This window comes from Nanorana parkeri, unplaced genomic scaffold (genome assembly GCF_000935625.1).
Source record: "Nanorana parkeri isolate BGI_ZX_2015 unplaced genomic scaffold, ASM93562v1 scaffold872, whole genome shotgun sequence".
Lineage (NCBI taxonomy): Eukaryota > Metazoa > Chordata > Amphibia > Anura > Dicroglossidae > Nanorana > Nanorana parkeri.
In genome coordinates, this window is record NW_017307140.1 from 108983 (window position 1) to 120501 (window position 11519).

The 11519-nt window shown below is 39.5% G+C and overlaps 1 protein-coding gene across 1 annotated transcript in view; it reads right to left on the bottom strand.

Annotated features, from left to right (window-relative positions):
* Window positions 1–2433: 2433 nt before the first annotated feature.
* Window positions 2434–11519, bottom strand: part of LOC108794599 (RNA binding protein fox-1 homolog 1-like) — a 425185-nt gene continuing 416099 nt past the window's right edge. The window contains exon 2 of the mRNA XM_018565677.1: window positions 2434–2682. Coding sequence (XP_018421179.1) covers window positions 2434–2682 — 249 coding nt within the window. The remainder of the gene's footprint in view (window positions 2683–11519) is intronic.

Genomic DNA, 11519 nt, shown 5'->3' on the forward strand with positions numbered 1-11519 from the left:
GTCTCCAAGACCCTCTCCCAGTTCCATGAAGTCTCCAGGCATGATTTGCTTCTGCATGAAGAGGAAGATGTATCTTCTCCACCTCCCATCTAATCTCCTGTGTCCACCTACACTCCAACCCCTGTTGTGTGAGAAGATGTTCAATGCACACTAATGCTGTACCTGCAGAGGGGGTTGTGTAGGTGTAAATGTGCTGGGCAGCAAATACAAAAAATAGGGCCTGTTTGCACTAGCCTGTCCACTAAAATGCTGAATTTCAGCAGATGGGCTAGTGCATTATGACAGCTCCGGTAGTGTGGATTGTATTGTGCACTACCCGAGCTGTCACTGTTTAAATTTTTTTTAATTTATGTGAATTGTACAATGTGTACGATGTGTCCATTCAGATCCCCGCATAACAGCACAGTCCACAGTACCGTCATGTGGCAACCTGTGGCAGGAGCCAGTGCTCTGCAATAAAATGCAGAATGTTTGCATTTTAGCAGTGCAGCACCCTACCCATTAGACATGTGCACTGCCAAAAAATTTGTTTAGTTTTGTTTCGTTTTAAATTTGGATTTGTGTTATTTCGTTTTTCAGGATTCGGGTGTGAAAGTCAATTCGGATTCGGAATTCGGATTCGGACGAAATTCGGTAGCGGTAGGTCGAACGTTCATTTCGTTTTCTGTTCATATTCGTTTCTTATTCATTTCATTCGTTCGTGACATTTGAGGGGGAAAAAATATTTTTCTCCATCTCTAATGTCACTTTGCTCCAACGAACGAAATGAATAAGAAACGAATAAGAAACAAACGTTCGGACTACCACTACCGAATTTCGGAAATGGAAATTCGGATTCGTTTGCATTCGTTATGTCTGTAATTCGGAATTCAGATACATCCGAATGTCCGAATTTCCGAAAATTCGCCCGAATTTCGATTCGGAACTAAACGAATCACACATGTCTACTACCCATCACACCTGCAATGTGGTGTGAATGGGACACAGAAAACTATTTTTTTCTGTATCCTAGCAGTGAACTGCATTAATCCAGTGTGGTACAACACAGGTCAATTCTAGATGTGTGATAGTGTGTATAGTGTACAGCTCTAGATGCAGGCTTCTTGCTGCCACTAGCTGAGCCTGGGATGAATTGTCTGACCCTCAGGGAAACTAAGGGGGTGCTGAAGGCAGCCGAGTGAATAAGCGAGCGGAAGTGAAGTGAGCTGAACACCGTTCAGCTATTCACTTCAGCCCTGTATGGCTAAATTCAACCATACATTGGCTAAAGTCAGTCGTACATCGGTTGCCTTTAGTCTGCCAAACATGCTCTGCATGTTCAGCTGAGCTGAAGTGCAGAAGCCGTTCGACTCAGCCGATTCACTCACTGCCGCTTGCCCCTATTCTCATAGAGGCCGAATGGCAGTGATTAAATAGCCGAATTCTGGTGAGGGGCATTCGGCTCGTCTATTATGCTTGCTACCTCTGAGGTACGAGCAGAATAGAAAAAAGTAAACAAATGAAAAAAAAATGTTTAAAAATGAGAAAAGTAAAAACTTTAAGAAAATAATTATTAAAAAATTTAAAGAGAAGAAAAAAAAACAGCGTGGGTTCCCCCTCCCAAACAATACCAGACCCTTTAGGTCTGGTATAGAAGAAAATGCGTGGCGTTCCCCCCTAAAGTAAAAATGTAGGGTCCCCTAAAATTCCCAACCAGACGCTTGAGCCACACACAGACCTGGCAGGGCAGGAAAGGAGGGGGGCGAGCGAGCGCCCCCCCTCTCTGCCATACCAGGCCACATGCCCTCGGCACTGGGAGGGTGGTTTTCCAGGGATACAGCTTCTGACAAGTTGCGCTATTAGGCCTCATTCGCACAGCTTAGAGTCGGCCCGTACAGATCCATGTGGCGTGCACGGCCGTAATGGGCAGTTCCCGGGAAGGACAGGTGCTGCGTGCGATTGTATGCAGCAGCCTGTTCTTCTCTATGGGAGGACAGAGCCGTACGATCACCCGAACAGCACATCCTTGCAGGTGTCTGTACTCGTATGCAGACAGGATGGATCCATGGAATGACTAGAATGATATGGTTAGCAGCCACATCAGAATATACAAATCAAAACTCAAATTTAGCAGTGTACACGGGTAGTACTTTTGGCCTTTAGAAGTCTCATTTAAACATAAAAGGGGTGCTTACATTCTTAACAAATAATCATTTATTAGTATAGGTAATACCTGTATTTTGTAAAAATCCTATTTTCTTAGAACTAACCTAATTATGGGAAACACTGACCCAAATGAATTTTGGGAGATAAATCTCCCTATATAGCATATTACACTCCAAACTGGTGCCTTTTTGCAGAATCAGCAGCGTCAAATTACAGAAAGCACAATATACATAATAGTATTAGTGTAAATATGTTTCTAAAACATAGAAAAACAACTAAAATGCTGTTTTAACTTACTGTAGCTGTGCCAGAGACAGTTTGTGCATTTGTATCCGTGATACTCTGTTCAGAGTGTGTCTGCACCGGAGGGTACATACTTAATGTGTGCTCTGGAACTGTGGACTGTCCTGTATAGTCTGGAGCCGGGTGGGGATGTGGAGTATATTCTGCTGGAATACCATTTTGGGTTGGGGCAAACTGAGCAGAGGCATAGGGTTGCGCCATTGTGTCGGGAGGTGCTGTAGCTTCCTGATTACCCTGAGAAAGAGAAATTACAAGCGATAAAGATGAGCTGTTCAAGAGGAAAACAATAATCTTAATAAAGTGTGATTTTTCTAGGAATACTATAATTAAGTATTTCTATTTTGTACCTCCCAATGTATATATCTTAAAGACTGCAAATCCAGGAATCTATTATCAATCAAAATAATTATCATAATGTTAGTGCTGTCTCTATTTACAAACATGCTGGGTGACCTAAAATATAGCCTGTCTAATTAAGCCTTTCTCAAGGTAACCAGGTACAGTTTTGTTTCATTAAGACATGTTTTCTCAATGACTGCTCTAAATAATAAACATAGTGACATACATGGATACTGGTGCATAGGAAATAGTATTGTTGGTTCTTGTTTCATTTTCTACAATAAATTATACATTTAATCATTGAAGCTCACAAATCAGGTCAAGTATAGATTTGAAAACATAATGAGGGGAATTTATCAAAACTGGAACTGACAAAATCTGGAGCAACTGTGCATGACAGCCAATCAGCTTCTCTCTTTCATTTTCAAATCTTAACTGAAAAAACTAAAGAGAGAAGCTGATTGGTTGCCCTGGACAACTGCTCCAGATTCTGTCTACTCCAGTTTTAATAAATTCCCCCATTGTCTTTAAATGCCTAGATAAACAAATGCAGACATTTTAATTTTCTGATTTACAATACAGCACCCACAAATATACAGATAAACATATACACAGACACTAGAAAACTTGCTCATACACATATTAACTAAAACCTAATTGTAAAAAGCAGATAAAATCATATGAGCATTTAATAAGTTATCATTTGGGTACATTTATAAGTCAATGATTGACAACCCACAAACACCTATATCTGCTCATTTCAGTGTTTACGTTGTACCTTAAAATGTAGTAAGTAGATGATTGGTTGTCTTAGGCAATATAAACAGTAGGAATGAGCTTTGGGTTCAGGTCAACCATGAGTATGACACAAACATATTGTAGAATGTTTACAGTTTGGAGAAGGGGTTAAATAAATTACCAGAGTTGCCCAGTTTACCCTGCCACCCCTGACTTCCGGCTGCAGCAGGAAAAACATTTGTTTGGTGGTGGTAATAGTTGCTTATTGTGATTGATTTAACTTACTGGTTGATCTGGCTGAAAATGAATTTACATCGGACAATATTTTTTATTTTTTTTTAAATTAAGGACTTTTTCTAAGGTGTGGGTGTATTTAATTTTTTGTGGATAAGTAACAAGAGGTACTATTTTTTGCCTAACTTATTTACATACAATGGAGGGCCAGATATCTGGGGGACCCCTTATTTTAAAGGGGGCTTCCAGATTCTGATGAGACCCTACTGCAGACCTCTACATCCTCCAGACTAGGGATGTGGGGATGATGCTCTTGTACCCATCAACATGAGAACAAGGTGCCTTGCAGGGAGAGGGTTCTGCAGCCCGCCCCCAGTATGGTACCATCCCAATGTTGAGGGCATGTGGCCTGACTGCATGCCATGACAAGAGTTTGGTTTGAATTTTAGGGGGGGGGGGCAACATGCCTTATCCAGTGGATAAGAGTGCTGGCATAGATTTTGGATAAAGGTCTGGTATGGACCATAAGGGGGACCCCATGCTGCTTTTACAGACATAATTAAGTTGACCAGGAACTGCCATTTAAGTTTAATCCTTTTTTTCTGACAGGGTTATTCACAAAAGTTTGAAGACTTTGGAGAATGCAGGAGAAGTGAACAATCTAGGACAACATAGCTGATTTGGAAAGAGCCTCCAAGCCAGCTCACTTTCCAGTTCAGCTATTTTGGCCTTGATTGTTCACTTCTCCTGCCTTCACCAAACTCTTCACCCTTTTGTGAATAACCCTTTAAATGTCACTTTTTTGGAGTACATTGTAATTGTGCACAACTCCATGTGTAGATTTACGGCCTCCCCCAAGCATGTTGTTAACAGCATTTTTAATGCTGCCCTTTAAGCTGCATTGAAATGCCCACTCCTTGCTAAATGTATTTTAATTTGTTTTGTTATTTTTAATTAGTACATGTCAGCCATGGCAGTTTCCAGCTACCCATACTCTATTTTTAACAAAAGCTTGTGAACTGGCCTTGAAAAAAGGCTAGAAAAAAATTACAAGATTTGTCTCCCATAGATTTAAATGGTGTTGGGCACTACGTTCAAGATTGGTGGATTTTCTGCTGGATTTTTCAAAAGTCCAGTGAACCAAACTTTACTCAGTTCAGTCAACTCTAAGGGAAACATTTTCTTCTAGTTTTCTAAATTAACCTATGGAATGTTCATGCATGTTTCTAGTGTGGTTACAGAAAACATTGCAAATCCAAGAGTGTGGATAAGAACCATGTACAGGGTTATTAACAAAAGGGTGAGGAGTTTGGACAAGGCAGGAGAAGTGAACAATCTAGGACAGCTGAACTGGAAAGTGCGCTGAATTGGAGAATTATTCAAATTCAGCTATTTTGGCCTAGATTGTTCGCTTGTCCTGCCTTCTCCAAACTCTTCACTCTTTGGTGAATAACCCTGTTAGTTTCACAGATGTCAGTCACAACAAATATTAACTAAACTCAATAAAATTGTTACTAAATCATGGTACCCCTATGAGAACCATCATCATACTTTGTCACCATTTATGTAATTAACTGCTATAGCAATAATTGTGTTCTTAAAATTGGGAATTGTGAGTTTATACAGATCTGCAATATCTGTGCACATTTATATTGTTAAACAGGTAGGTTTGCTTGCAGCAGATTCACCAATAAATATTTTCATGCATTGGCAATTTCCATTAACACTTACTAGGCACTAGAAATGTTTCATATTTCTCAAAATACAAATTCCATTTTAGATTTGCAGCATGCACGTTAACTTGTTAAAATGTGTTGGTTTTCCTTTTGGTAAGGGGCAGTCTCCTTCCACTTCACATTTTAAATTCATAACTACATTTCTCAGTCTTTTGTAAGTAAATATGGTGGTTTGTGTGCCAGGTGGCAGCCCTAAAGTCACATGGGTACATTACAGTCTATTGCTGCAATAGCATGTGGCCTTTATGACTGCAGAAGAGAATTATGTTCTAAACTCATAGATTATTTCTTTGGTAAACAAGTTGTTTTGTCTGTGAGTGGATAACCTGAAGCATGACATTTAAATGATTATAAAGATATTTCAAAGACAACAGGATTGTATCTCACCGGCATGTGCTCTGCCAGTATTTAATAGTTTACTGCCTAGAATTTCATGCAATCAAGCACAGATTAGTAACTCAGAAACAGCTGGCGAGGTTGTGTGTCCATTATGTACATATATATTTTTGCATACTTTTTTGGGCTTTAGTTGCACATTGTAGTCTATGTCTATTTGTTCTGTATTAAAGGATAAGTGGACTTTTGGAGCATAACATTCCATCTGCCCTTTTCTGTACATGTCTGCAAAAAATAATTAAAATGTCAGACCTTAGGTCAGAATCACACTCTTTATTAATGTTCCAGCCTGTAAACAAATTTACCATCCCAAGAGCCAGCTTTTTTTGCAATATTGCACATACACTGTCTCCTGGTGAAAAAGTAAATTGGACTCACCATAATTCACTCTAGTCCTGGATAACCTTAATCTAATGGAGAAGCTGAAAGGATGACTAAAGTTGTTATACTTCTTTTTAAGAAGTAATTCTGCATAAGTGATGTTGGGGATATTTGTTCAGGGGGGACACTGCTGGAGCAGGACTCCTCTTCTATCCACAGGGGGAGTGACTGCTCTGGCGAGGATGGGAGCAGGACGGAGGGTCAGGAGAGGCTGATCCTGGTGGTTGGAGATTCCATCATCAGGAGGACTGACAGGGTAATCTGTCATCGTAACCGTGAGCGTCGAACAGTGTGCTGCTTACCAGGGGCTCGTGCTCGACACATTGTGGAACGAATTGATAGATTACTAAATGAGGTTGGGCACGACCCCATTGTCATAGTGCACATCGGCACCAGTGACAAAATAGGAGGAAATTGGAGTGTCCTAAAAAAGGAGTTCAGAGACCTAGGAGCCTTTCCATGAAGGAAAGGACCTCCACTGTAGTTTTCTCAGAGATACTGCCGGTGCCACGAGCCACTCCGGAAAGACAGCGCAAGTTGAGGGAACTTAACAAGTGGCTCCGGAACTGGTGTCAGAAGGAGGGCTTTGGTTTCCTGGAGAACTGGGCTGACTTTGCAGTCGGTTACCGGCTCTTCAGCCGAGACGGGCTGCATCTTAATTGGGAAGGTGCAGCATTTCTGGGGGGGAAAATGGTAGAAAGACTGGAGGAGCTTTTAAACTAGATAATGGGGGGAGGGCATAAAAATATTAAATTTAGGTAGTGAAAACCTTAAGATGAATTCACATAATAAATAGGGACGTAATAAAGGGGCAATTAGTGGGCTCACTCCAGTCACCAGTGCAAACGCAGTGAATATAGTAAATCCTATAGCCTTAAATAATATAATTAAGACTGGCCAACCAATATCAAGTAAACCTCTGTCCCATAAGACAGGAATTAAATGTATGTAAGCCAGTCTGGCTAATAAATTAGAAGAGCTTGAACTTATGATGCTCGAGGAGGACTTTGATATAGTGGGAATAGAGCAAGACAGCGCACATAATTGGGCCACCAATATATAGGGGTACAACCTGCTCAGGAGGGACAGAGGTGGGAGAAGGGGGGTATGCATTTATGTTAAAAATAATCTAAATATGCATATAAGGGACGATATCACATCAAATAGTGGGGAGGACGTGGAATCCTTATGGGTGGAACTGGATACAACATACGATAGTCGTAAACTAATTGTGGGTATTTGTTATAAACCTTCTAATATAGGGGAGGAGGTGGAGGCTCATCTACTGTCCGAAATAGAAATAGCTGGGAGGGAGGGCAATGTAGTCGTGATGGGCGACTTCAATTACCCGGACATCAATTGGGCTAATGGAACCTGAAGTTCAACAAAGGCGGGCCGATTTTTTAACATGTTGCGAGACAATTTCATGGACCAGATGGTGGAGGTCCCAACTAGGAAAAATGCCATCCTCAATTTAATCGTCACTAATAATGCAGAGTTAATTGAGGATATTGTAATTGGGGAGACACTGGGCAATAGTGATCACAATGTGATTACTTTCAATATTGAATACAGGAAAGGAAAGTGGGCTGGTAGGACAAAAACCCTTAATTTCAGAAGGGCTAACTTTGATAAACTGCGCCACCTAGTGGGGGACATCAAATGGGAAAATGTATTTCATAAACTGAACTCGGACCAAAAGTGGCTTTTTCCACTTGACACATCACTGAGACGGCCTCACCTGGAGTATGCGGTGCAGTTTTGGGCACCGGTACACAGAAAGGATGTCCTTGAGCTGGAGGGAGTCCAGCGGAGGGCAACCAAACTCATCAAAGGGATGGAGGACCAGAGCTATGAGACACGGCTACTAAATGTAAATATGTTCACACTGGAAGTAAGGAGATTAAGGGGGGATATGATTCTCATGTACAAGATGTTCTATAGTCATAGCAACATTAGCAACAAACTCTTTAAGATTAATTCCATAACAAAGACTAGAGGCCACCACCTAAAACTGGTAGAAAAAAATTCAAACACAAGGGGCGAAGGGGGTTCTTCTCAGTTCGAGCGGTTAGGGTCTGAAACTCATTGCCACAAGCAGTGATTTCAGCAAATAGTGTGGAATCGTTCAAGAAGCTTTTTGGATGATTTCCTGAGAGACCGTAATATACAGGGGTACAGGTACTCTTAAGAATGAGATGCCTCAAGGACCTATACACACACACACACACACACAATAGGTTGGACTTGATGGAGATATGTCTTTATTCAACCTCAAATACTATCTAACTATGTAAGTGTAGTGTAATTATGCAGCAACACCTGTGTATTATTGCAGGAACAATCAGAATGGGAAAGCAACGCCTATCTGTGGGTCAGCCAGAACATTTGTGTTGTGGGTAAGTGTGGTCAGAGGTTTGAAAGTTGTAATACCTAATTTGAAGAGGTGGACAAGGAAGGCCTTTTGAGCTTTATACTTTAGAAGAGCCCTTATGGTTTAAAGTCACATAAGAATGTATTAAAATGCCAGTATGTCAATGATCTTGCTGGGAAGAGTTCAAATACTCATAATTATATTTGGACAGTTGCCTTTATTTGGTTCTAGTTCTCAGAATTCTTCCCATGCACTTTGATGGCACCAGAAGCATAAAGTGAGCCAACGAGCTACTGGTGAAAAAGAAGATAGAATATTTACCATTTGTTTTTAGATTTAGCACTACAACAGGATCACTATCACGGGATAGGTAACTAAGATGATAAAGAAGTAAAATTAAACCTTTTTCCAAGTGTATAATCCTCATATGGACAGAGAGTTCTAGTTAAAGACTAAAGCACACATATATTTATTTTGATTTTTGATATACTTAGTTATAATTCTAGCCATTGAAAACATAGCTAAAGCAGTCATGGCTGTTATGGGGTAGTAATCAATAATAGTTCTTAAAAAGCATGTAGTCATTCAGTATCAGGGGAACACAAGATAAATATAGTGGGGTTCCAGAGCAAACCTCTGTGTGTAACATTCCTATGACTAATCTGCAGAATGATCATGGAGACATGTGATGACAGTGTTCACATCTTAATGTCACTGCCATTACTAGCCAGTGTGTCTGGTAGGACAGGAGAATCTGATGAGGCCCAAATATGTATTCACTTCACCCAGGTGCAACTCTAGGCTTTGTCTACACAAATTGCACATGAGTCAGTAATGAATCTGCTACCTAATGATATAGAAATCATTTTCATGGGGGTGGTGCAATTCCATAAAGCAATTTTGCAAGAACATAGTGAAAGCCAGAGCCAAAAGGAGATGGGAGGAGGAGGAGGTGAGAACTAGACTATCTGCAGAAAATGTATTTTCTGCTAATAAGTCTTGGTGTATCAACCTCATCCTACTCATGCTTGTTTTGTGTTATCATTGTCATAACCTGATTTCTATAAAATTAGAGTCAGAGTAATCATAGTTAGTGCTAAAACTAAAGTTGTGAACTAAGTAGGCCTTTGGACTTATTTAGGTCTTACATGAACCCCATTCATGTGCTACATTTGCCATGGACACCTCCAGACCACTATTGATACCAGCAATGCCAGTTTGAACTGTGAAATCCTAAAAAACATAATTTTCATTTGAAGATTTCCTCTACTCTCAAATTCAATAAAGCAGTAGTGACTGTTTCCTCTGCAAAGCAAATGTTCACTGAGCTTAGTAAATACAATGAAAATATATTCACCTCAGTCATCCAATCACGTACACAATAACTTCCTTTATTTGTTATTTCCTTTACACATGCTTGGGTATTAAAACACAGCTTCACTGTGTTTACTAAGTTCACTGAACACACCCTTTTCAAATGGAAGTGTATGCTACTTTAGTAAATCAACACCAATGCGTGGAACTGAGAAGCAAGAAGCAGAGCCTGTGTATACAGTATATTGTGCAAATATGGCTGTGACATATACATATATTACAAACTATGCAGAGATAAACCTATTTTTAAGCAACATGAACTTACTTTGACAAGATTATATAAATCAACTTCCTATGTTACATGTATGTCTGAAAATATTTAAAATGAAAGTGCTACAATCCTGGTTAAAAACCTAATTGTATTCCATTAACAGTCAAATAATAAAAGCTCAGTCTGTCTCATAAAAAAAAGTGAGTAGCCCATGTTGTGCCTTGATCACTTATTTAAAGTAGTCTTTTCAATGACTGCCGATCTTCCTTTATAATCTTTTTATTTTACCTGTCTGAGAGCATGTGTAAGTAATTCATTTTCAAATATTATAGAGAAAATGAAAGTCATAGCTACTGCATAAATATATTTTTCACTGCAGGGTCAATGAATAAATTGCTGTGTAGCTCTTTAAACTGAATTTTGCATTTCCTTTACTGTACAGTGTTTTAACACATAAAAAGCAAGCTACAAACCAGTGTTCCATGTCCCCTGTTTATATTACTTTCCATATTTATCTTCTTTTTTTTATTGTCTATTACCTTCATACTGACCCTGTCTATGCTTCATGCCTTTCCCAATGTGTTAGGGTACATTCACACTGGTGCATTACCTTAACACTTGCATGTTAATAGGCATTATGTTAAGACAGCATATTCAAATAATTAAGCTGCCCATGGCATAAAATAGACAAGCAAATTTGTTTCTGATGCAGTGCACTGCATTGCATGAAAGTGCATCACAGTGAGTTTTGTTGCAATGGATGTGCATTGGAGGTGCATTGGGCTAATGCATCTGGGTGCTATTGTAAAATGAATGCCACCGCAATGCACTATGGCATGTAGCATGGGTTTACATGTGTTGCAGTAATGTGCAATATGTGTGAATGGGTCCTTAATTTTAATAAACAAATGTTTTGTTTGGTATTAGATGCATTTATAGCACCATAAAACAAGTAAAAGTGAAATCCTGTTGGTGACTGATGAACTTTATAGCAATAGTTAGCAATTATGAGAAAGTGAAAAGTACCAATGCACTGTGAAATTGATGATGAAAAGCACGTAGCACTAAAGTATACATACATTTTATCAATTAACTTCTCTTATTTGCTTCCTTTTGATATGTGAAATATTCCTTTGAAAGCATCTAAGCATTTTGTTATGTCTTTTCAATAATTGCAAGAAAAGTGTCGATCCTGCCAAAAGTCCTCTGAGTTGAAAACTTCCTGTGCGCTATACTCTGCTTATTGTTATTCTTTAGCACTATTCCAAGATATTTCTGTGAGCTTCAA